Source organism: Lissotriton helveticus, chromosome 3_1 (genome assembly GCF_964261635.1).
Source record: "Lissotriton helveticus chromosome 3_1, aLisHel1.1, whole genome shotgun sequence".
Lineage (NCBI taxonomy): Eukaryota > Metazoa > Chordata > Amphibia > Caudata > Salamandridae > Lissotriton > Lissotriton helveticus.
This window is the reverse complement of record NC_136061.1, coordinates 360,217,738-360,245,165: the sequence shown is the minus strand read 5'-3', so window position 1 is coordinate 360,245,165 and position 27,428 is coordinate 360,217,738. Positions and strand designations below refer to the sequence as shown.

The window sequence follows — 27,428 nt, the reverse complement described above, 5'->3', positions numbered from 1 at the left end:
ATCAGATAAGATGGCCTTGTTACTGCGTCTCATCTTGTGTAGGAGAGTTTCCGGAGTTCATGATCTCTTATCATCAAATGCAAGGAAAACCATTGTACATTCAGTAATAACCTCCCAATTGGACTATGGGAATGTACTATATCTGGGAACTACAAAGAGGGGTTTGTCCAAACTGCAGAGGTACAGAATGCAGTGGCTCATCTAGTACTTGGCCTGCCAAGAAGATCCAACACAAAAAAAACCTTGACAGCTCTCCATTGGTTACTAGTGGAGAAGAGAGTCGTGTTCCAGACAATGTGCCACTGCCGCCGCATCCTACTAAAGAAAGGCCCAAGATATCTGCTACCTCCAACTACCAAATACATACCAGGGCGTAGCTTGAGATCACTAGACAAGGACCTGGTGACTGTACCAAGAGTTTTCAGAGCAAGAATGGGTGGACGCTCTTTCAGGTACCGCGCGTCAACAATTTGGAATAGCCTACCGATGGACTTAAGAAGGGAACCATGCGAAAGTAGATTTCGTTAGCTACTAAAGACCTGGCTATTTGTGCAACCATAGCAAGGATAGGCCTGGTCAAGGATCTAGCATGCATATAAAAGCCGCGTCTCCCTGATCCAGCTCTAAGCGCGGGGACACACCGATGGTGTAACCATGCGCTCTACAAATGTATAAATAAATAATAATAATGCTCTGGATAGCACAGGTAGGGTATTTACCCCTGGCAGGGTAACCTTTCAAATTTCTAGACAAACGAAATGCAACTCCAGGGTGAAATCCTACGCAGCCTTCAATAAGGCTCCCAAACTAGGAGCGGTAAGGTGCCTAAAGGCTTACAAAAATACGACTGAGGAGCTGCGGCCTTGTGAGAAAGCTACAATTCCCGATTTCCATTCATATTGCCTTCAAAGCGGTTCTGCTCCCACTATCACCAGATGGTGGTGGTGGATGATGCAGGAGGCTGGTATAATCTTTGGAGAGAACTATGTTCACAGAGAAATAGATTCCAAAGCATTTTCGTTTGGGGTGAGAGACTAAAGGACATAGCACAACAGACTGGTCTTCAGTCTCTATGTTCAAAAGGTACCACTTCAAACCAGTCCTATTTATAGCATAAATAGTTGTGGATAAGCTTTGAATGAACATAATCCTTGTCTCCGGTCCTAAGATAGAACGTAAAATTTCCCTAATTTTGTGATGGATAGTTTCAATTATATTAAGAACACGGAGGCGAGGGTTTTCCCACCTGACGATCAAAAGAGATCGTATCCCAGTCTCATGTACCATTGACATACAGGGGAAGAAAAGAAAGGTGCAGCTGTAACGAATCCTTGAGCGGTATAAGTATCAGATTACTTTCCTCTGATAAAGAAACTGATTATTGAAGTAATCTCAAAAGATCTTTAAATGAAACATGTTTGACATGTAGCAGACATGGCATTGATTTGTCTATGTAAGATTGTGGAATTGGCGTTTCATCCTTACAGGGAATGAAATCTCCAAACACGAGTAAAGAGTAAAACGCTACCAGCCACTGTACCATTAAGAAAGAAAGGCAAGGACAACAGATTAGAAGTGGCTTGAAGATAGTTTTCGGATTGTTGTTTTTGAAGACTGCGGTGTAAATAAAGTGGAGAAAGATGGGCATAATCCTCACCTCCATGTAATTAATACAATTGAAACTTTCTATTACGAAAGCTGGTAAATTTTACTTTTTCCATGAGCTCTGTGGGCACGGACAGGGGCATGATGCTGTCATTAGGATGCCACCCTCATTCAAGTCGAGAAGCAGGAAAATGCTCATAAGCATAACTATCGATCAATTCCTTAATGAATATTTTTTTTACAGTATTGCTCTCAATTTGGAAAACAACATTTCCCCTCCAACATGTAGCTGGTTAAGTCTTGCAATATAAAAAACCTTTTGAGGAGGGGCAGGGCTGTGGGACATAGTTCTTTATGGCCTGCAAAATCTCCAACAATTTCTCCAGGGGCAGGATAAATGTCATACATAGAAAGACAGTTTCTAACCTTGCATCCCATTCCATCCGCAATGGAAAGTCATTCATACCATGTACTCGATTAGAGAAGGTAAGAAGTTAATCACTATTGAAACTTATTTCCCCATTCCTTTCTTTTTGATACTCATTAAAGGTCTATTAGAGCACTGAGACTTCAACTGGGCAGACATAAGACAATTAACAATTTTGGGAAGAAAAGGAACAAGCTTAATCTAAAATAAAAGGTCAATTAAATTATATTTGCTATGTGAAGCTCATACAAAGGAACACCATTTGTCAGGACTGCCAAATTATCTACACCTTCTATATGTTCACATGAGTCCGATGGCAAACCTGTGTCCGTTCAGTTCCTCTTTGGCCATCATGCACATTCAATCGCATCTACTAAGGCAATATCAAATTATGTGTTGTGTGCCTACCTTGCTTCTGAAGATGCCAGATGTACTCCATTTCTGTAAGAAAGAGAAAAGATTACAATGGCTGTGTGGGAGATTAACCAATGAGCTGCTGCCATGCAAATATAACAATGACCCGATTCAAACATCTTTTAAAGTTTTTACTAAAGGGCAAACCATTAAATTATTTTTTGATGAGCACATTTTTATTGATTTTAGAAACACAGGAACAGTTCCCCCAATACACTGAAATCACAAGTATGAGTTCATTTGCACAAGCACTGTACCCCCCAATCATGTTCCCCATAAAAGTACATAGACGGGATTTGGAACCAAGTTAAGCTGGACCCTCCACATTCCCCAACCACTTCCCCACACTCTGCGGTATTTCTTAACGCACCCCTTAGCTTTGTAAAGGGCTTTCTCTTGGGTTGTGCACCAGTCCACCCCTCTTTGCCACCTCTCCAGGGTGGGTGGGTCAGGGCTTATCCAGGCCGCCACAATGTCCCGCTTGGCCACCATCATAGCTGTGTTGAAAAACAACTTATAATTCCTGGACCCATCTAGCCCATCAGTGATCCCCAGCAAGGAGTGACGTGGGTAATGAGGAACCTTCCAATCCAACACCTCCGTTAGCCCCACTTTATTGGATCCCCAGAACTGTCCTAAGCAGGGGCACAACCAAACCATATGGTGGAAGTCGGGCGGGGTATGGTTACATCTTGCACATGACGCATCCGGGCGCAAACCCGCTCGGTACAGGTGCAGGGGAGTGAGGTACGCAGGTCCCAATTTTGAACCCCCGCAATCCACTAACCTCCGGAAGCCAAGCCCCTTGCCAGAGGGGAGTACATTGGGTCAACTTCCCCGTCCATCCGGTGTGACGGAGCGAGGCCAACAACACAGAGCGCGTCACATCCGGCAGTCGGTCGGAATGAGACCCCCATACATCATGGCATGGATGTCCGTGAGCCCCAGTTCGCTCAGTTCAAGCCTGTTTGCTGGGTCCGACCAGTCCCCATTGAACCAGTTGTGGATTACCAGTAGACGCACCGCCAAGAAATACAGATGCAAGTGTGTCATCCCCATACCACCATCGTAGGAGGGAATCTGGCAAGTCGGCCGAGCCACGTGGGCCTGTCCTCCGCTCCAGAGAAACTTGGTGATTAGACTGTCCAGTTCCCTAAATCAAGCCCTGGAAAAACAGAAGGGGGTACTCTGTAGGACGTAAAGGAATCTGGGGAGGATCATCATTTTAAACAGGGCCACTCTCCCCAGGGGTTTCAGAGGCAGCTTTTTCCATTTAAGGAAGTCCTCCTTGGCCTGCTTAACCAACGAGGCCACATTAAGGGCCCAGCCCAGCTCGGGAAGAAAGGTTATCCAAATCCCCAGGTATTTAAAGGACTGCCTCCGGAGTGGTATGGTAGACTGCCAATCAAAGCCCTCTTTAGAAAGATGTAGGGGGACCAGCACCGACTTCCCGGGGTTTAGCCGCAGCCTGAGGCCTGCTCAAAGGCGTGCAGGATCCAGAGGCAATGTGGTACGGAGGAGGCTGGATCGGACAAGAAGACAAGGACATCGTCCGTGTACAATGCGATCTTGTCTGCGACCGTATTGGGCCACTCCCATCCTCCGAGACGTTCTCCCGCCCGCACCAGGGACGCCAAGGGCTCCATCGCCAGGGCGAATAGCAACGGGGAGAGGGGACATCCCTGCCTAGTGCGCCAGGCGATGGTAAAGGCCTCCGACAGCATCCCGTTGACCAGTACTCGCGCTCTCAGGTGAGCGTACAGGACAAGGACCAGGGAACGAAAATGGGGCCTGAACCCCACCTCGGTCAACACGCCCTGCAGGTATGTCCAGTCCACCGAGTCAAAGGCTTTTTTCGAAGACTATAGACAGGAGCGCCAAGTATGGGGTGAGCAGATGCAGATTTGCCAGGGCCAGCTGAAGCCTTCGGAGGCAGTGGCGGGTCCCACGCGGAGGCATGAACCCGCATTGATCCAGGTGTACCAGTAAGGCCACATAGGGTTTCAGCCGTTGGGCCATAATGGTGGCGTAAAGTTTAATTTCTGTGTTGAGGAGGGATATGGGGTGGTACTCTGCACACAGTCGGGAGGGGATTTCGGGAGAACCACAATGGTGGCAATATCCGTTTCCGGCAGAAAGGAACCTCTCTCCACGGTTTCTTTAAACAATCTGGCTAGGTGGGGCACTAGGGTGCCACGGTATGCCGCATAATACTCCTGCGGGAGGCCATACGGACCCGGGGTTTTACCCGGGGAGACCAAGGTTATCGCCTCCTCAATTTCTTTCAAGGAGATGGAACGCGCCAGATCCTTCTGAGCAGCTGGTTCCAGCCTAGGAAGGCACACCCCACCCCGGTCAAGGAGAGCTGCAACGGTCAGCTCAGGGGGGTGTGAGCAGCTGGTTCCAGCCTAGGAAGGCACACCCCACCCCGGTCAAGGAGAGCTGCAACGGTCAGCTCAGGGGGGTGTGCTGTATACAGCCTCCGGTAGTATGTCGCAAAGGTGTTTGCCATTGCCACATGAGCACGTTGCACCGCTCCAGTTGCGTCCACCACCTCTGGGATGATACCATTTGCCCTGGGATATGTGGCCAACCTGTGCAAGATCGTACCATTCTTGTCCCCCCCAACCGTAAACTCTTGCTACCGAAGACCTCCAGAGGAGCTTGGCCGCATCCAGGGATAGTTGTTTAATATCATCCTGGATGATGGCTAATTGTTGGGTCTGAGCGGCGTCCTCGGACGTGGATAGTAGCTGTTCCAAGCGAAGCGCAACACCCTTAATTTCTAATGTTGGCATCTGTCTCTCAGTATGCCCCTCTTTGGTGGGGGGGGGGCACCGCCGCGCCACGGTGCTTGTGACGAGCTCAGCTAGTCACGCTGCACGGTGGCGCTGTGCTCATGACGAGTTGAGCTCGTCATGACTACACCAGTTTCGTGTAACGCTCAACACAGCAGGGGAATTATGCCCGGGTGTGAGCACCGTGCTGGTCATGACGAGCTCAGCTCGTCATCAGCACAGCGCAACCGTGCCTCATGACGAGCGGAGCTCGTCATGAGCACAGGAGGGGTTAATCCACATTTGAGATCATATTTACATTTTTCTGCCTTAAAAGTAACACCCTTAGATTCCAGAATGGATAACACATGCCAATTTGCTATCATGACTAGTATTGCTTTCCCCATAAATCCACAAATCATCTTGAAAACAAGTAACAACTTTAACATCTGTAGCATATCCAGTAACTGTTGAAAGACTGCAGATGCTGAAACCAAACCATAAGGCATTGTCTTAAAAGAGACCACTACTTCTGGAACGAGAAAGGAAGTTAAAATACAGGATTCTTCATGGAGAGGAATCGGATGGTGTGTAGATACCACAGAGGGTAGACAATATCTTGTCTCCCAGAATCAATAATATATTAGGCAAAGGATGCCTATCCACCCAAATCCTAGAGTTAAGGTCTCTGAGATCCACTCAGATTCTCAAACTTCCATTTGGTTTGTGTGCCAAAACTACAGGACTTAGCAATTCAGAACTCTTGATAGGTTCTAGGACAGTTTGTCCAATTCTTTTCGTAGTTCAACCTTAATTAATTAATGGGACTCTTCTGACTTCGTGAATAACTGGTTGTGCCCCGATTGAAATTCTATTTTGTTTGAAACCCTTCAATCTTTTAAAATTTTCTATGAACATCTTGGGAAATCTCATTCCCCACTCTGAGCATTGCAATGCCCATACCCCAAACACTTCTTTTTTTATTTTATTTTTAAGTAGTTGTTCAATACTATTTGAGTCCAAGAGTGGGAGAGGCGTGTCGCTGTGGCCAGGGCAGATGCATCCGAAATGCAGGGCTCACTGCTCGATCCCCGGTGACAGTCGCAGCTCAGCTCAAAACCATGCGACTCTGGGCAATAGCTCACTTAACCTTACCGATGGCCCCCAGCGCCTTGAGACCCTTAGGGGCGAGTAGATTGCGCATTAGAAATACCAGATTTAGAATGAAGATAATCTCTAGATTTCTTTGGTCTAACCACACTAACAATGGAAGGGACATATTTTGCTACATACACTGACACTGCCCTTTAAAGAATACAGTGATATCAAATTCACCCAGAAACTATTGATTTACCCCCATACGCCCATAAGTTTAACCATAGATTGTTTTAGATCAATGTTTTGTTAATATTTTCACTTCTCTACATCTATTAAAGTAAATGGGGAGTCAGAATCCACCATCATGCTCACATCTAAGTTAACCACACTTACTTGTCAATAAGGTCTTCTCAAGCTTTTGGTATCCATTTGTATAACATTTTCCTAATGATTCTTGTGAAAATAATTACACGCTACACACAACACTTTCATCACAGGATTTTAGATTGTCATCTTGTTTGCTGATCTTAACTTTGTTTTTTTGACTTATTGGAAATGCAGACTTTTGCAAAACGATCTTGATTTCTAAAGTTCCTTCATACTTTATCCATGGGAAAACAACCGGGAAACTCCAACGCGCTTTTAGTTGGATGTCCAGGCTATCTGATAAAAGTTACAGGTAGTCCACAACGCGGCTGCTCGGCTCCTACTGGGTCTCTCTTCCAGGCAGAGTGTGCGGGTCCATCTCCGCCACCTTCATTGGCTCCCAGTTGAGGCCCGTTTGAAATTTAAAATGCTGGCCATTGTCCAACGGGCCTTGTATGGATTGGGCCCACTCTATCTGCAGAAGCGCTTTGCTTTCTATATCCCTTCCAGGATTCTGCGGTCTTCGGACCAACTCCTTATCCAGAACCCACGCTTTTTGCGCCAGAGGTTAGGTGGCTGCTCTTTCACCCGTAAAGCTGGCCTAGCCTGGAATGAGCTTCCTCTTGCTCTCAGGAGGGCTTCTGATCAGGCTGTCTTCAAAAAGAACTTAAAAACACTATTGTTCTGAGCCCATTCTTTTAGAGGCTCTTCCTGCTTAGCTGGTTGGTGGTGGTTTCAGGGTAGCAGCGCCGGGACACTGAGTAGCTGTGCGCTTTAGAAATGCAGTACAACATAACATAACAAACCTGAACACCAGACACCATACCACACCTACCCCCTTCCTGGCAACTGGGGGAAATCAACTCCACTAGCGCTGGAGTAAAAAATGGGAGGCAGAGTACACACCCACTTGGACTCCACAGGAATACACCCACCTACCTGACCTTTTCCGAAGGTCAGAGAAGCAGTTCTTCACCACCTACCCTAGCTATTTGACCCCTCCTAAAGACGGTAGAGACAAGCAGAGGCAATTCCCACTCCGCCAATTCCCAGATTATCAAATCCTACCTAATCTTACCTAGATACAGAGAAGGCTATTACCCCCAACTCCTTCTAGTTGTGCCACCCAGACTAACAGACAGAACCCACTCTAGGCCTCCACCCTCCCCTTCATGCTAGACAATGTCACCTACCAGCGCATGCCCCCTCCGCCCCTCCACACCTAATGGCCTGAAACCTGATGGCCCAAACTCCTTCTCCATCATTTTCCCCCCCAAACCTCACACCAAAAGCAAAAAGAAACCTGAAACCCAGACTGATCAAGCAACACCCAGAAACTCTTTTCACAGACCTGTACTACTGCTAGTCCAAATGGACCTGCTAAAAATGGACCTCATTTTCCATACCACAAGACTTGCTATGTGGAACTCCACCATCAGAACACATCTACATGTATCCAAAACTACTAAAACCTCCCACAGCTGTATATTTGTGGTCACACTCCCAAACCGCTCTATACGCGGTGGTAACACCTCTGTGCCCATCTACACCAACGGTACAGTCATGATCCAAGCTAACAAAGACGACCTAGGAGCATTCGACTCCCTCAGCCCCTACCCCTTCCCCCGCAACGCCCGCCCCTTCACATTTACAAAGCTCCCGCCCGTCTAACTCCTTATACCCTGACAGACTGCCCCTCCAGGAGATCGCACAAAGCCATCACAAGACCCCAGCCTTAAAAGCCAAGCCCCCCCCCTCATTCTGGACACCGCCCCCCGCACACCCCTCCCAGATAGCACTCAATTCACCCCCTCCACAAACAAGCGGAACCCCTCCACAGACAAAGCTCTCCAATTCCCCCTCTGAACAACACCCACCCCCTCCTTCCTTAAACCACCACTCCCAACAAACAACCACCGAACCTTGCTTGCAACAAACAACTCCTAAATCTATCTCTCTCTCTCTCTCTCTCTCTCCTCCGACACACAAGAGATGGCCACATCCCAGTCTCCAAAACTATCCATAGGGACAACTCCAACACCAAAAGTCAACCCCTATAGCCCAGCCAGCACACATACCCGACACCCACACCTACCGATACTAATCACGCAAGACCTCCAACAACTCAAAGATCTAGCGCGACCATCACCCCCATCTGGAATCAGCCACTGGGTCTCAAAAGAAAACGAGCCGCAAGGTCCTCCTCAGTCTCTCCCACCCCCTCCCCTGCAGAGACGACTCAGCGACTCGCCCTGCTAGAAACAGTATCATGGAGGCCCTACCGAAATTCTACTGAACCTCTCCACGCCCGTAAGCCCAACCAACACCCACTTCCGCTACCCTCATCCACCAAAACCAATCATAAGGGCTCGCAAGACCCAACAGCGCAGCTGGACTACAACCCCTCTCCCGAACGAGACACAGAGACCAAAAAGAACAAGAGCTGCAATGTCCAGAAGTGAAGCGATGGATCTTGCCACCACGTACGACACTTCCACCACTATCGCTCCAAGATCCAGGTCATCACTGAAATCGGAAGAAACCACCCCGTCCCCAGACCCTCAAGACCCTCTGCCTCCCTCGCTAACTTCCCCAGGGCCCCCTCAACAAAAAATAACACAAATCAGGTATCAAATACGAGCTGCATGCCCATTAACTGTAGATCGGCCACCAAACATGCAACAGAATTGACAGACTATCCTCACCCACGAAAGATATCCCATAGATATCACCGAAACATGGCTAAATGAGTTCTCTCCCCAAATTATGGACATGTTTGTGCCACCGGGCTTCGCAATCATCCACAAAGACAGAAAAACCCAACGTGGAGGAGGTATCGTAATTCTTGTGTATGATTGCATCTCTGTGATGGAAACAGACGCCCTCAAATAGAACTTTTTCGAATGCCTTACTGTCACCATTAAGACAAGGGACAACAAAACCTTACTCTGCCATCTCCTCTACCATCCACCAGGAAACAACGCCTCATTTCGAGAACACCTCTGACCTGATAACTTAATGCTCACTCCGTACCTCCAACAACATAATTCTAGGAGACCTCAATCTACACTGAATGAGGAGAGCAACTCTCTAATCAAAACCCTAAATGATCTAAGCAACAACAACCTCTCCCAGCATTGCACAGAGCAAACTCACAACAAAGGCTCAATCCTGGATGCCATCATCGCACAAGCTGACAGTCTCCATCGACCACACCTTGCCTGTTGACTGGTCTGATCACCATATCCTTCTATTCCACATCAACCAAACGATCCAACGCCAGCCCCATACAAAAGACCATCACCACTGGGCAAGAAATCTAAGTCAGATTCCCCTCGCTGACCTGGAGGAAAGGTTAAACTCCCTCCTCCTAATCCACACTGATGAGCTCTCAACAACAGAACTCACCTCTCACTACAATACAACTATGACTTCCATTATGGACCAAATAGCCCCCCTGAAACGGAAAAAAGAGTAAGGACCGTACCATCCAGATCGTGGTTCAACACAGTCATAAACGCAGAAAGAAAAGAACTAAGAGCAGCAGAAAGACTCTGGAGAAACAATGCGTCCACAGCCCTACGAATTAGACTCAAATCAACACGCACAAAATATAAAAACCACAAAGACTCAAATCAACACGCACAAAATATAAAAACCACAAAGAACGAAAAATCTTCTTTCTTCTGCAATGCCCTTGGTAATGCAAAGAACAGGCCCAAAGAACTATTCAATCTCATTAGGCAACAAACTTCCAAGCCCCCATCGTCACCAGCTGTGGCCTCCAAAGACCTGTGCAATAACTTTGACAAAATCATCAAGATAGAACTCTCCCTGGACGCGCAATGCAGTCCCCCGAAAGTAAACCGCCCACTGGGGTAGAAGATACCACACTCAAGCACCACCTAAACCTATGGAAATCCTTCAATCCCATCTCGGAAGCAGAGGTTATCATAATGATTTCCAGCTCTAAACCCTTAGCACACGCCCTGGAACCGATACCTACCCAACTGGCTAAAAAGCTAAACCTCTCCCTAGCCCTGCTCTGGACTAAGATTATAACAGCTCCCTAAGCACTGGAGTCATGCCTGACTGCCTCAAAATAGGCCAAGTCAAAACCTCTACTCAAAGAAGCATTTGTAATGTAATAGGTCTCGCATTAGGAAAGTGTGAGCTACTGGTATTGTAAATGACAATTTTTTTTAATGTGTTGGCTTTGAAAATATATAAATTAATAGCATTGTTATTCACAAAGCCAATAGCTTACACTTTCCTAATGCGAGTCCTATTGGCTATGACAATGCTTGTTGGTAGCAAGCAAGGACATTGCTGTTGTGGTGCTGAGTGATGATGTGGTTGGGCTGAGTGATGTGGTGGTGCCCCTCCGAGTGATGTGGTGGTGCCCCCCCGGAGTGATGTGGTGGTGCCCCCCCCCGAGTAATGTGGTGGTGCCCCCCCCCCCCCCCCGAGTAATGTGGTGGTGCCCCCCCCCCCCCCCGAGTAATGTGGTGGTGCTCCCCCCCCAGAGTAATGTGGTGGTCCCCCCCGAGTAATGTGGTGGTGCCCCCCCCCCCCCAGAGTAATGTGGTGGTGCTCCCCCCCCCCCCCGAGTATTGTGGTGGTCCCCCCCGAGTAATGTGGTGGTGCCCCCCCCCCCCGAGTAATGTGGTGGTCCCCCCCCCGAGTGATGTGGTGGTGCCCCCCCGAGTGATGTGCTGGGTGCCCCCCCGAGTGATGTGCTGGTGCCCCCCCCACCCCGAGTGATGTGGTGGTACCCCCCCCCCCCCCGAGTGATGTGCTGGTAACCCCCCCCCCCCCGAGTGATGTGGTGGTGCCCCCCGAGTGATGTGGTGGTGCCCCCCCCGAGTGATGTGGTGGTGCCCCCCCCCGAGTGATGTGGTGGTGCCCCCCCCGGGTGATGTGGTGGTGCCCCCCCCGAGTGATGTGGTGGTGCCCCCCCGAGTGATGTGGTGGTGCCCCCCCGAGTGATGTGGTGGTGCCCCCCCGAGTGATGTGGTTGGTGCCCCCCGAGTGTGTGGTGGAGTCCCCCGAGTGATGTGGTGGAGTCCCCCGAGTGATGTGGTGGAGTCCCCCGAGTGATGTGGTGGAGTCCCACGAGTGATGTGGTGGTGCCCCCCACGAGTGATGTGGTGGTGCCCCCCCCCCCCCCCCCGAGTGATGTGGTGGTGCCCCCCGAGTGATGTGGTGGTGCCCCCCCCCCCCCGAGTGATGTGGTGGTGCCCCCCCCCCGAGTGATGTTGTGGTGCCCCCCCCCCTGAGTGATGTGGTGGTACCCCCCCCCCCCGAGTGATGTGGTGGTGCCCCCCCCCCCCGAGTGATGTGGTGGTGCCCCCCCCCGAGTGATGTGGTGGTACACCCCCCCCCCCCCCCGAGTGATGTGGTGGTAACCCCCCCCCGAGTGATGTGGTGGTGCCCCCCCGAGTGATGTGGTGGTGCCCCCCCGAGTGATGTGGTGGTGCCCCCCGAGTGATGTGGTGGTGCCCCCCCGAGTGATGTGGTGGTGCCCCCCCGAGTGATGTGGTGGTGCCCCCCCGAGTGATGTGGTGGTGCCCCCCCCCCCGAGTAATGTGGTGGTCCCCCCCCCCCCCCCCCGAGTAATGTGGTGGTGCCCCCCCCCCCCCCGAGTAATATGGTGGTGCCCCCCCCCCCCCCCGAGTAATGTGGTGGTCCCCCCCCCCCCCCGAGTAATGTGGTGGTCCCCCCCCCCCCCGAGTAATGTGGTGGTGCCCCCCCCCGAGTAATAGTGGTGGTGCCCCCCCCCCCCGAGTAATGTGGTGGTGCCCCCCCCCGAGTAATGTGGTGGTGCCCCCCCGAGTGATGTGGTGGTGCCCCCCCGAGTGATGTGGTGGTGCCCCCCACCCCGAGTGATGTGGTGGTGCCCCCCCCCCCGAGTGATGTGGTGGTGCCCCCCCCCCCCCCCCGAGTGATGTGGTGGTGCCCCCCCGAGTGATGTGGTGGTGTCCCCGAGTGATGTGGTGGTGCCCCCCCGAGTGATGTGGTGGTGTCCCCGAGTGATGTGGTGGTGTCCCCGAGTGATGTGGTGGTGTCCCCGAGTGATGTGGTGGTGTCCCCGAGTGATGTGGTGGTGTCCCCGAGTGATGTGGTGGTGTCCCCCGAGTGATGTGGTGGTGTCCCCCGAGTGATGTGGTGGAGTCCCCCGAGTGATGTGGTGGAGTCCCCGAGTGATGTGGTGGAGTCCCCCGAGTGATGTGGTGGAGTCCCCCGAGTGATGTGGTGGAGTCCCCCGAGTGATGTGGTGGAGTCCCCCCGAGTGATGTGGTGGTGCCCCCCCCCCCCCCCGAGTGATGTGGTGGTGCCCCCCCGAGTGATGTGGTGGTGCCCCCCGAGTGATGTGGTGGTGTCCCCGAGTGATGTGGTGGTGCCCCCCCGAGTGATGTGGTGGTGTCCCCGAGTGATGTGGTGGTGTCCCCGAGTGATGTGGTGGTGTCCCCGAGTGATGTGGTGGTGTCCCCGAGTGATGTGGTGGTGTCCCCGAGTGATGTGGTGGTGTCCCCGAGTGATGTGGTGGAGTCCCCCGAGTGATGTGGTGGAGTCCCCCGAGTGATGTGGTGGAGTCCCCCGAGTGATGTGGTGGAGTCCCCCGAGTGATGTGGTGGAGTCCCCCGAGTGATGTGGTGGTGCCCCCCCCCCCCCCCGAGTGATGTGGTGGTGCCCCCCGAGTGATGTGGTGGTGCCCCCCGAGTGATGTGGTGGTGCCCCCCCGAGTGATGTGGTGGTGCCCCCCCGAGTGATGTGGTGGTGCCCCCCCGAGTGATGTGGTGGTGCCCCCCCGAGTGATGTGGTGGTGCCCCCCCGAGTGATGTGGTGGTGCCCCCCCGAGTGATGTGGTGGTGCCCCCCGAGTGATGTGGTGGTGCCCCCCGAGTGATGTGGTGGTGCCCCCGAGTGATGTGGTGGTGCCCCCCGAGTGATGTGGTGGTGCCCCCGAGTGGATGTGGTGGAGTCCCCCGAGTGATGTGGTGGAGTCCCCCGAGTGATGTGGTGGAGTCCCCCGAGTGATGTGGTGGTGCCCCCCCGAGTAATGGTGGTGTGCCCCCCCCACCCCCCGAGTAATGTGGTGGTGCCCCCCCCGAGTAATGTGGTGGTGCCCCCCCCGAGTAATGTGGTGGGGCCCCCCCCCGAATAATGTGGTGGTGCCCCCCGAGTAATGTGGTGGTGCCCCCCGAGTGATGTGGTGGTGCCCCCCCGAGTGATGTGGTGGTGCCCCCCCGAGTGATGTGGTGGTGCCCCCCCGAGTGATGTGGTGGTGCCCCCCCCCCCCCGAGTAATGTGGTGGTGCCCCCCCCCCCCCGAGTAATGTGGTGGTCCCCCCCCGAGTAATGTGGTGGTGCCCCCCCCCCCGAGTAATGTGGTGGTCCCCCCCCGAGTAATGTGGTGGTGCCCCCCCCCCCCGAGTAATATGGTGGTGCCCCCCCCCCCCCCGAGTAATATGGTGGTGCCCCCCCCCCCCCGAGTAATGTGGTGGTGCCCCCCCCCCCCGAATAATGTGGTGGTGCCCCCGAGTAATGTGGTGGTGCCCCCCCGAGTGATGTGGTGGTGCCCCCCCCCCCCCGAGTGATGTGGTGGTGCCCCCCCCCCCCCCGAGTGATGTGGTGGTGCCCCCCCGAGTGATGTGGTGGTGCCCCCCCGAGTGATGTGGTGGTGTCCCCGAGTGATGTGGTGGTGTCCCCGAGTGATGTGGTGGTGTCCCCGAGTGATGTGGTGGAGTCCCCGAGTGATGTGGTGGAGTCCCCGAGTGATGTGGTGGAGTCCCCGAGTGATGTGGTGGAGTCCCCGAGTGATGTGGTGGAGTCCCCCGAGTGATGTGGTGGAGTCCCCCGAGTGATGTGGTGGAGTCCCCCGAGTGATGTGGTGGAGTCCCCGAGTGATGTGGTGGAGTCCCCCGAGTGATGTGGTGGAGTCCCCCGAGTGATGTGGTGGAGTCCCCCGAGTGATGTGGTGGAGTCCCCCGAGTGATGTGGTGGTGCCCCCCCGAGTGATGTGGTGGTGCCCCCCCCCCCCCGAGTGATGTGGTGGTGCCCCCCCGAGTGATGTGGTGGTGCCCCCCCGAGTGATGTGGTGGTGCCCCCCCGAGTGATGTGGTGGTGCCCCCCCGAGTGATGTGGTGGTGCCCCCCCGAGTGATGTGGTGGTGCCCCCCCGAGTGATGTGGTGGTGCCCCCCCGAGTGATGTGGTGGTGCCCCTGAGTGATGTGGTGGTGCCCCTGAGTGATGTGGTGGTGCCCCTGAGTGATGTGGTGGTGCCCCTGAGTGATGTGGTTGTGGGGGTGGGTGAGAGGGTTGTGAGGGTGAGGGTGAGAGGGTGGGTGAGGGTGTGTAAGGGCGAGGGAGGGTGAGGGCGAGGGAGGGTGAGGGCGAGGGAGAGTGAGGGCGAGGGAGAGGGAGGGTGAGGGCGAGAGGGAGGGTGAGGGCGAGGGAGGGTGAGTGAGGGTGTGTGAGGGAGAGGGTGTGTGAGGGAGAGGGTGTGTGAGGGAGAGGGTGTGTGAGGGAGAGGGTGTGTGAGGGAGAGGGTGTGTGAGGGAGAGGGTGTGTGAGGGAGAGGGTGTGTGAGGGAGAGGGTGTGTGAGGGAGAGGGTGTGTGAGGGTGAGGGTCCGAAGTAAATTGTGGCAGGGCAGACATAATAAGACAGAGAGAAGAGACTGCGTGGTGACTGTGTTGGTCAGTTTCAGAATCAGGAGGGGCAGAGTCAGCACAGTCTGCGAGGGATCAACGTGTCTAGAGGCAAAGCATAGCGGATGTAGCATTGCAGCTAGCAAGTCGAGTGTTTTCAAGCGGAGTGTCCCTAGAGAGATGGCAACACAGGAAACAAGCACGGTAGGCTTTCACTTTCGTCCAGAAACAAGCTCTCAGCATTGCTGTGGCAGGGGGGTGGGTGGCGGGGGAGCGGCAGCCTTTGAAGTCTGATGCCGAGGCACAGACAAATGGTGGTGTGTTATGTGGCTGGCGATAGTTTGCACGCGCATAAATCATATGAACTGTATGCGATCAGCTGCCGTTTTGGTCGACTTTTCTTTACCGCTTACTATAATCTCGCCGGAGCAATGTTTTAGCGCATTGGCTCAGGCGAGACCTAAAAACGGCCCCCACTGATCCAAACTGGTCCCCAACCTTCCAGCCCACTGGGAAAACGCCCAGTGCCCGCTATGGCCAGTCTAACGGAAGCAATTACCACCACCAGAGCTGCAATCGAGGAGACGGTTTTGAAATAGAATCTCTTGAAGTTGAGTCCGAAGACCAGTCTGCTGCATTCAAAATATGCTCCAAATAAGCTCACAAAGCAAAGGCTTTCGAGGCCATTGCACCGTGAGCGGAGCGTGCACAAAAAAATGTTGTATGTCAATGCCCGCCTCCAGCATAATCCACTCTACCCAATGTGCAAGGGTCACGGAGGAGACTGATCCAGAAGACTTCTTCAAGCCTATCAGCAGCTGTTTTCCCCTGTGAGGCTGAAACTCTGCCGTCAATGACTCATAGGCCTTTATACAGCAGATGACGCACAACTTGGGTGCGCCTGGAAAAACTGGATAGGAAATCACCCGGGAATGACAAATAGTGCGAGGAGCCACATGGAAGGTAACCCCATCCGAAGTGAAAGAGCGCCCCGTAATGTACAGGGCTCTGACATCCTACACCCTACTGCAGGAGATTAGACACAGAAAAATGGCCAATTTGGCCGACAGCTGCCTCCGGGAAAGGTACCTCTTACTTGGCCAAGAAGACAAAAGGTTCAAAACCTTATTAACATCCCAAAGGACTGAAAATCTGGTTTCTGGAGGAAGGTACAATCAAATGTCGTGGAGCAGCATCTTAACCAGAGAGTGTTCCCTAACTGGGAGACCTGCGTAGACAGCATGGCCTGCTGAAATTGCCAACCTAGAGGTATTGACTAAGCGGTAAGCAATTCTATCCGAAGCTAGAGAGACTAGGAAATCGAGGAGGTGAACAACATCTGCCCCCACGGTATCCAAACTTCGTTGCAGACATCCACCCATCCATGGAGCCCATCCTGAGCGATACCTCTTGATCGTACCATCACCCATGCACAAAAGAGGAGATCCTCTGCACCTATCGAAAGGCCAGGGACTTGCCATCTAGACCTGTAATCCTCCACGCCATAAGCAGGAGATTGCTGCTCATCACCAGGGGGTGAGGTTCACAGATAGTTCACTCAGGAGATGAGGATAAGAGAGTAGACCAATTGGAGAAACCCAGTAAAGTTCCATCAGAACTGGAAACCATACTTGCAACTTCCATACTGGTGTGATCACTACCAAATCCGTCTTCAGCTGGTGGACCAGAGTTGTCAGTCTCATGATCATGGCCAACGGGTGAAAGGCATAGCCCTGTTCTGCCAACCAATCTTGCAGAAAGGCATTGGTCGCTACCGCTCCCAGATCCACTCTCCAACTGAAGTACCGGGGAAGCTGATGATGGAGATGCGAAGCGAACAAGTTGATTGTGAAGGGGCCCCACAGGGAGAGAAGGGCTTGGAACATTGCTGGGGAGAGTCTTCAGAAGCTCGAATCTCAAAGGTGATGGGATTACCAATCTGCAGCCTGGTTGGCTGACCCAAAAGATGTTTTGCTGTCACTGAAACACGGTGCTCAAGGCAGTATTCCCAGAAGTTCTTGGCCAGATTTCCAAGGGCTTTGAACCGCGTACCCCCTCAGACTGATGTAGCAGACTGCAGCCACATTGACCCTCTTCAGGAGGACAAAGGACAGCACCCGGCCTCTGGTCCAACACTTGAGCACAAAAGAACCCGCCATCAACTATGGCAGTTGATATAGAGGGACTAGTGCACAGCAGACCATCCTCCGCTGGTGGTGATCTTCCCACAACAAACTCCCCAGCCGAACAGCTGGCATCATACCCGATTACAAGATCTGGTTGTTAGCTGTAAACGGCTCGACCATTTCACACCTCCATATGGGAGAGCCATGAAATTTAGCTCCTCCTTGGCCTTGTCTAAAAGGGCCAAAAGAGGAGGGGTCCCGGAAAAATTACCTGGATAGTTACAGCACTAAAGGGGAAAATTAAGGCTATATATGCTAATATGGCAGAACTGAACCTACACCGCCTTAAGAAAACCACATACGTACATGGTAATAAGGCGAGTGTGTAGCTTGCAAAACGGCTACAGGCCAAACAAGAAAAGTAGTATATCAATTGGGTACAGGAAGACTCAGGGAAGATGCTACACACTGAAGAAGTGAAGGTTCAAGCTTTTTACAAGATTTCTATAAACGCTTCTATACTTCAGAGCCCAATAACATAGAAGAGCGAAAGGTTTACCTAGATGAGGTTGTCCTACCTCAGGTTTCCGCAACCCAAGAATGCCCCAAAACGACTGAGGAAGTCCAGACCACTATAGACTCCATATAGATACATAAATCGCCTGGCCCGATGGATTTATAGACCAATTTTATAAGACCTCTAGTACTGACTTAACCCCACACCTGACAGCTCTCTTTAACCATGTTGCAGAGATACAAGCAGTAACTTCTTCAATGGTAGAGGCCTTGATCTTTGTTATCCCAAAGCCAGGGAAGGGAACCTCTCCTCTGCGCGTCCATTCGACAAATTGCCTTGCTTAACCTAGGTGCCAAACTATACACCAAAATACTTGCCAACATATTAGAGGAAATTACGCCAGAAGTAATCCAACCAGACCAGTGCTTAATTTGTAAAATATTAAGTGCCAGGGTTCTGACCAGGAGGCCACTGCAGCTTCCACCACCCTTCGCCCTTGTCATTGCTGCCAAAATAACTACTAACCATCTCTCTTGCATGTAAATGCGACAGTTCAGATTATTCCAGGTCCCCATAGCTAAAGGAATGGCTGGGGAGGCAGGTGTTAGCTTTTTTTTAATGTATATTGTTTTCCTAAACAACTGTTATACTGCTCATCTCTAAATTACATGTGCAGCGCCACTATGTGGCAGACTGCCCTAAGTGTGGTGTTGACAACTAGGTGCTGGTGCCGAGCACCAGAAAACAACTAAGTGCCGGTGCTCAGCACCGGCTCAAATTAAGCACTGACCCTGACAAGTCTGCTTTCATTGTGGGAAGACAGGCCCACAAGAATTTGAGGCAGGTGATCCACTTGGTCAAACAAGCAGTGCATAAACACGCACTTTGTACATATAGTCCTTGCTTACGAGAAGCAAGGCTGTCAGTAAAAGACTACCAGCTTTGCTTCTCATAAGCAAGGGCTATAAGTACAAAGTGCTTGTTTGCGCACAGCTTGCAGATTGTCAAACGCGTAAATAAAAGGCAAAGCAAATAGCTCAAACTCTTGCAAATGCGAGACCTATTGCATTGCAAATGCTTGTTATTTCCAGAATTTGTGAGGGGGAGCATCTCCCTATTGAATACTCCAATCCCTCTTCACCTAAACTCGCCTCGAACAATTTGGTCATGTTCGATTCACTCGCTCGCTGGAATTAGTGGCAAGAATTATGTTCCACCACCAGGGCCGGACTGACCTTTAGGCCAATCTGGCAGTGCCGGAAGGGCTGGTCCGACAGGTCAATGAGTGGTCTTGTTTCTTGGCTGTCTGTGGAATTGTTTTATGGTTTGGTGTGAGTTTTTTTTTTTTTGCAGTTGATTTTCCAAATATTACTTCCAAACAATGTCTGCAGCGGGCATAAATGCATTCAGTCTCCCATACCTTGCAAAACACCTATAGAATTAGTGTGCCTTCATAAGTTCAAAACTGGCCTGATTGGCTAATGTGGGCCACATTTTAGCTATCTGATTGGCTAATGCAGGCCACTTTTATATTCTGTTCCAATCCGACCCTGGCCTCCACTTTTAAAGATGTCCAGCCGCCCAGCGGCATAGCGTGGGTTGCCAGCGCCCAGGGCAGAATTTTAAAAGTATTGCGCCCCCTAAACAGTGGACCATAAGTTCAGGGGAAAATTTGCACCCCCAAAGAATTTTGGGCCTGGGGCGCCCACCCCTGTGAACCCCCCTCCGCTGCATACGCCAATGTGTAGGGGTTTGGTTGACAGACCGCCTTGTGGTTTGCCACAGGTATCCAGCCGGGAGCCTTCTATTTCTTGAAGGAAGAGGTTCTTAATACCCTGGTGGTTTACCTGATAGCTGCCCCCTCCTGCCATCCCTGAACCCCGTCTAATCCTCTTCTTCAGCCGTTTTTCTGTTCCGTGGCTGCAGGGCGGGAGTATCGGGAGCTCGCTTTTCCCACAGGATACGGCAGAGTCGCCCCGCGCGCAATCTTGATCTGCAATGGCAGGGGCATCTAATTTGGAGGCGATTTCTGAAACATAAAATGCTTATTTCTGTAGCTATGGAATGTAATCAAATTCTCGTAGAACATCATGTACGGCCATGTTTTGTCTCGGTCTCACTGGCGCTGTAATTGAGCTTTCCGTCTTGCCAGTGTCGCCAATGCCTTAATGCATTTGTCTGCGAGGGGCCAGGCAGCTGGAGAACTCAGTCAGGCAGTGTGGCTTGATTCTCTCATCTACTTTCAGCTTTTTTTTCCCGTATTCTGGGATTCTGATGGCTTCACCCGGTGATTGCTTTATTCTAGCAACCAGCTTCTCCTGCGCATTTGTTTTACACTCAACTGATGTAATTAAAAAATGCGCTCTCACTCGTGAAAGCGTGGTGGAGCGCGAGAAGAGACGCGCGCGTTCACAGCGCGAGACGCGCGCATTCACAGCGCATGTCTCCTAAAGTGTGCCACGTAGCAGCCCAGCAGGAGCAGGACGACCAGGAGGAGGGTCTGGAGTTCGAATCGCTGCCCGAGGAATCCACCGTCACCACCCACATGCTGGCCGGGCCGTGGGCGGCATCATGCAGGATTGCCTCATGTACCCCCATGGACTGCGTGAAGGTGCAGCCGGTGAGTGGGGGGGGGAGTCGGGGTATGTGCGCGTGTAGCTGTGCATGTGCGTAGGTGTGCGTGTGTATATGTGTGGCTGTTAGCTGTGCGTGTGCATATGTGTGGCTGTGTGTGTGCGTGCGTAATCCATGGTGACTGAACAGCATGCCGGAATCGGAGCGCGTGTTCACGCGCGCAACCTGATCCGATTCAGTCATTCTGCGCGTAACCATCTCTTGTCTCCCCTTTGGCTCGTTGAACCCTGAGCTGACTATAGGTCTCGCGGCGAGAACGCGCTTTGCGCACTTTCGCCAGGGTGAGACCTAAAAACCAGGTTCTTATTCAAACGATATGAACAATTCAGAACCGTCTCCAATCTCCCTCTCCTAGCAAAAATTCTGGAAAGATGTGTTCTCCTCCAACTCACTCAACACCTGGACAACACCAACCTTTTTTACCCTTACCAATTGGGTTTCAGAAAAGGCTGCAGCACAGAAATATTATTGACGACAAGCACAAATCTCTCGATACAGGCCAATGCTACCTACTAATACTCTGCAATTAGAAAACATAGACAGAGCACAACAAATAGACCAGTAAATAGCTGATTGAGCCCAACCAGCAAACTTATTTAATGCAGAAATTTCATAAAGTGTATTCTGTTCAGCAATTAATCTTCATTACAGATGTTCTTAGGTTACAACATGGGTACAGGTACAGCAGACACGTGTTTCGTCGCCCCAAAAAGTTTTTGCAACTTTTTCAAGGCTTTCTCTAAACTTTCATGTGAATTCTGGAATCTCAGTCCAAACCAGAAGAATCCATAAACTTCGCAACCGGATAAAATAGTCCTGGTAAACGAGTGACAAAGTGATTTTCCAAAAAGCGAAAATCTTCTCGAATTCAAAAGTAGGTGCAAAAGTGGTAGCCGTCTCTTGTTGCAAGCAAAACCAAAATCTGATAGTTTATAGTTGATCCGCGCTCTCACGGGTACGTCGTATATTGAATTCACTTTTTGTCCATTATCCAGAGGAGAGCTCTGTTAGTGCATTGGAGGCCCCTGGTTTCTTTCAGACAACCATGTCAACTCTGTTATTGCACCACTTTCGCTTCATTGCTAACCACGTCCCTCCGGCAGCAAAAATCAATCTGTGATATCACTGACTTTGGAAAGTCACTTTGTCACTCGTTTACCATGACTATTTTATCCGGTTGCGAAGTTTATGGATTCTTCTGGTTTGGACTGAGATTCCAGAATTCACATGAAAGTTTAGAGAAAGCTTTGAAAAAGTCGCAAAAAAATTTTTGGCCGACGAAACAAATGTCGGCTGTACCTGTACTTCAGGTTATGGGTGTTTCTTTTTTGGGGTTTCCGCTCCAGTCAGTCCTCCTTTCATGTTTCCCCGCTGAGGCCAGGGGGCCTTCAGAGCAATGCCGGCCCAGATAGCGGAGTGCCGGAATAGTAGAGCATCGCACATAGTTGCACTCCCGATGGGGAAAGCTCTTAAGATAGTGAGCCTCAATGTGCGGGGTCTCAACAACCCAGTTAAGAGGTTAGCCATCCTTTCCTTGATGGAAAACTCTGGGGGTGATGTATGTCTTTCTCCAGGAGACGCACCTTCTTTCTAAAGACTCCCCCGCATGCGCACTAGAGGCTTCTCACAACAATTCTGGCCCACGGACCAATCCAAGAAAAATGGCGTAGCGATCTTAAGTCAGAGCACACTTTTCAGGAGAGGTCTTAGCAGTTGTAGCAGAAATTAAGGGTCGTATGCTGGCAGTTAGAATGCAGTGGGGTGGTTCACACTTTACATTGGCCTCACTCTATGCCCACTACACAAAACAGGAATCCTTTATCATTACGGCCTTCACAGAGGTTCTCACAACACAAGACTCAGCGATATTAGTAGGGGGCGATATTAATTCAGTGGCTAGTAGACAATGGCTTGCATGACGTTTGGCGCGCTCAGCATCCCGGGGTGAAGGACTACACTTATTAATCCGCTGCCCACAAAACATATGCGCTGCTTGATCAATTTCTGGCTTCTACCCCCTTAGCGCGTCAATTACACACCGCTACTATTGAACCTAGGTCCTGATCAGATCACGCACTCATCACTGTACATGTCCAAGCGCTGCCTTCCCATGCACTGCCCCCCTGGATGGCACTTACTGGAGGGTCTCCTGCATTCTTCGAAACAGTGATAAGCATTTAATAAACAAGCATTTACAATGCAACGGTTTCGCCTTTGCAAAAGTTAGAGCTATTGGCATTGTAATTGACAAAATGTTTATTTATGTGTTGGTTTTGAAAACAGATAAATAAATGGCATTGTCATTTACATTGCCAACAGCTTAATCTCTCGCAAATGTAAGACCTATTGTACCCTACTGGAAGAGCTCAGCAGACAGCAATTCCTACCACACACACACACACCCAGAGCCAGCCACACACACACACACACACACACACACACCCAGAGCCACAAACACACACACACACACACACCCACCCAGAGCCACACACACCCACCCAGAGCCACAAACATACACACACACACACACACACACACACACACACCCAGAGCCACACACACCCACCCAGAGCCACACACACCCACACCCAGAGCCACACACACACACACACACACACACACACACACACACAGAGCCTCACAATGTGTATGACTAGACACAAGGTTGCTGCATAACACAGTCCTGATGAAGCACAACAAAAAAAGCTAAAACCTTGGACAGAGAGCTACAGGCTCAGAAGTGTCACGCGCAGAGGATGAAGCAAAGAGAAGATCAAAAAGCTTCAAACATATCCTAATGTCATGCACACAAAGGCAGACAGAAGTGTAATGGAGACCATTTGTAGGCAATGGACGTTCATGAGATCGCAGAAGCTATAGAAAATAAGGGCTGTTGAATGTGAAGAGAATTACAGTAGGTCACCACAGAGCTGTGCCTACAACTTGAGTTCGTGCCCAGAAAAGCAGTTCAAAGGAGGAAGAACTGGGGGCTCAGGAATGCAGGGTCAAGAGTTCTAAACACACAAAGCTATTGAGGCTTTCATCAAGTTACAAGAACCCCCATCCATACACCACTGCCAAGCACAGAAAAGCAGCTAATAGAAGGTAGAACTGGTGGCAGATGGATTATGGGTCAAGAGCTCGGACAGGGCTTTCAGTGAGGCAATTCTGGTGCATTCATATCCCATCAAGCATAGGTAAGCAGCTGAGCGCAGGTGCAGCCCGGTGACAGGTGACTAAACCCTGTGCAAACTTGGAAGAACAGGGCTTACAGCAGATCTCCACAGCTTTCTTGACGCCCACACACAGAAGAGTTGTATAAGCTTTTCAACAGATCACAGGCGTTCCAATTCAAACAGGTGGATTTCATGGTAAAGAGATAGACACTCCAGCGCTCTTGACACATTAAAAGGGCGAGGCCTACTGTGTACGGACTGGCCAACTATTCACCAGAGGGCTGCACATGTGTTCTGATGAAATGCTGCAAGCATGTAGAGCCCAGGCTGGCTGAAGGATGCCATCTCAGGAGCTGCAGATACTTAGGAAGACTGGGTTTAGAGTGCATAAGCACCTAAAAAGAGCCTAGAAACTGGCAAGTCAGTCCCAAAGCATTAATCACCTAGAACAAATAAGAATCCAGCTTGTCACTCAACAGATTTTCCCATGCTCTCCCTACCTACACAGAGTGCCACTATAGCACAGAACCGGTGGCTCAGACTGAGGGGCGATCAACACCTAGAGGGTGGGACTTACAACTGGTCACTAGACTGTTTTTACAAAGTCACGCACAGAAGAGTAAACAGAAACACTGGCGCATATAACCAGCTTTCTGGGACTACTTGTCTTCCAGTCTACACAGCATGAGACCCAGCAATTAAGGCTTTGCTCTTCCCATTATAGCAAGACCAAATCCGATTAGCAAATAGATGTTTTCAGTCTGGAGTGGCATAGTGCACAATAAATGATTAACTGGGATGTGGACACAGTAAATGACCAGTAGCGGAGATCAAAGCATTCAACCCATCACTTTTTTCGATTTACTATACGAGACCCCATAAGTGTGACCAGCCTCTGTTTGGAGCAATAGATGGTAAAAACACAATTAATTGGAAATGGTAATTGCCAGTGGCTAGTTTTAATTCTAGTGTGCCAGCAACCGGTTTTTTGTTTTTCTGTGGCATGTTAGCTCCTCTCCAGTGATTACCTTTCTTGGAGCTAGCACATTCTGTTTATTCTATTCGCACTATAACCCAAAACTGAAAAGCCACTACCCCGAGATCCAGCCGACCAATCTGCACCATGCAGGAGTTTTACTCCAGGAAATATTATACTTTTCTCCGATAAATACGAACGTAACTCACATCACCAACAATCTCACACCGCGGATGCCAGACTCCCGCTCCTACTTTAGTGCAGCCGATAACTATGTAACGACTTTTTTATGAGAAATTCTCGATGGAGGTTTGTGTGGCATCCAGAAATTGACTCCTTATGATGTGTAATTGTTAATTATATGTAGTTGTGTATGTTTCCATACATCCTAGGTTAATATATGTGACCAAAAGAGAGGTATACTAATCTGGAATGTCACTTGCAGCTGCTTTCCAAATTTACAAAATGCACTGCATCTAGTTATTGCCTGGGGGCAATCTGACACCATAGAAACCCCATACATGGTGGTACCGCCATTTTCAGAAGATCCAGAGGACCAAAGCGGGAGGACCATCCCTTGGCAGAAATATGTTCCTGCATGAGGAAGACTGGAGGGAATTCCCACATTTTAGGACCAATTGCTGAAAAATCTGAAAAGTTTCATGTTTAGAGTGTTTTACAGGCCAGTCAGATACCCATGCTCTATCTGGCTTGCACCAACAGATTCCTTGAACAGAAAATGTATATTTTTTATACTTTCCATAAAGTGCGGAATTTGATATCCACCATCAAATGCACAGTGCAACTTAAAAGTAATGCTTACATAATTTAGTGGTCTGCACTAATATTACATAAAAGGACTGTGCAGATGACGTCCCCTAGAAAAACCCACACATATTTGGCACTGCTGAACTCCAGGCATTCAGAGTTACATTGCCTTGGTTAGCTTTCCAGGGTTTAGGTCTGTCCATTTGAGAAATACCACAAAACATTGAGAAGATGTATTTCAAAAAGAAAGTATCTCCACATGTTGCATAATATTTTCGGGCAGCAATGAGATATTGCTGGAAGTTTGGAACCAACACATGGTCCTGAATATATCGATCAAAAATAGTTTGCATGGGTGCACAAAGATACCAAAGAGGAACTTGTGCCTGAACAACCTATAGTCTACTTTTAAAAAACAAGCTCAGACTCATAAGTGCGATAACACCCCAGCAGCGACAGAGTTAATCTGCATTGTGCATCATGGCAAAGTGATCTGTGTTCATCTTTGCTCTGCGGTTACCATATCTCATCAAAACAGTTTACATATTTCTTGACAGATAATAGAAAAATAGCGGCGTTGTATTTATTTTATTTTATTCCGATAAAAGCAACTATTCATTTAACCTCAATGTTTAAAGTGGTTTAAAAAGCACGAAAGCTTCTGAAAATATAGTGAATTAAAAAGCGATACGCTGCATCTTAAATCAGCCAGTCCAAACAATTTTCCTATAGGTCTACACCCCGGTGTAGGTGAATTGCATGCGCAACTTACATCATTCAGAAACACGTTAAAGAAAAGTCATACCTTAGCCACCCAGCTGAAGAGTGGAGACATCCTAATGCAGCAGGCAGACGGGCGAGCTGGCCCCCTGATACCTCCCCCCTTCCACTCTTAGCGCCCGAAATAAGCTTCCATTGAGGCGCTCTCGCTGGGGGGAGGAGGGGAGCGAGCAAGACGGGTCCCTGCGTGCAGAGAATCACAGGGTGCAGGGGGCATGAACAATGTTTCCACTTCCACTTGAGCTCAGTGACTGGCTTTTGTCCCTGCAGACATGTCTGGCTCGCCAGCGGTCAGTTGAGTAAACGGGGATCCGGCGAGTAGTGAGTGAGTTCCTCCCTACGACAGCTGGCCCCGCGCCTTCTCTAGTTTGTCAGCGCAAGCAGCGCTCAGAAACCAGGAAGTCGCAGAGGGGCTGGTTCTATATGAAACAGCACTGGGAAACTCACTCTGGAGTTTTGGCGGCTTGTTAAAGAAAAGCGCCGTCATTAAGACAGTGTAACTCTTCGTGGTCGCACTTGGCTTCTAAACCACTCTGTGTGGGTAACAAGTGACCCAAAGACTACGGCAACGCAGGATGCACAGACATTCAGTCACGAGAAAAACTGACACCAAAAAAGCGACCAAATAATAAATGTTTTGAAGCAAATGAATTGCATTTGTTAAACAAGTTGTCTCCGACCCCCCGGGCTATGACAGCAGAGCCTGTACCTGAGCAGCTTGGCAGGGCCTTCCACACAGCATCGAACACAGACAGTGGGCGGGAGGGAGGAGGCACGGACAGTGGGCGGGCGGGAGGGAGAAGGCAGGACAACGGGAGGGAGGGCGGGGGATAAACAAGACAAGGTAGGCTCGGATGAACTTAAGAGTTCATAGATAGGTTAGACAGCATCGAACACTGAGAGTGGGCGGGCGGGAGGGAGGAGGCACAGAGTGTGCGGGAGGGAGAACTTCGAGAAGGCACGGACAACGGGACGGCGAGAGGGAGGGTGTGGGGGGCTGGACTTAAAAAAAGAGTCAGAAACGCCCACGATTCGCGTTCTGACGGGGAAAGAGTGATTGACAACGATGTCTTCCAATGGCTAGCCTCCATTTATGGAGCTAGCCAATGGAAG

The 27,428-nt window shown here is 50.5% G+C and overlaps 1 protein-coding gene across 1 annotated transcript in view; it reads right to left on the bottom strand.

The window, feature by feature from the left end:
* Positions 1-27,428, bottom strand: part of NUFIP2 (nuclear FMR1 interacting protein 2) — a 137,384-nt gene that overhangs the window by 18,069 nt on the left and 91,887 nt on the right. Inside the window, exon 3 of the mRNA XM_078680058.1 lies at positions 2,441-2,473. Within this exon, the coding sequence (XP_078536184.1) occupies positions 2,441-2,473 (33 nt within the window). The remainder of the gene's footprint in view (positions 1-2,440; positions 2,474-27,428) is intronic.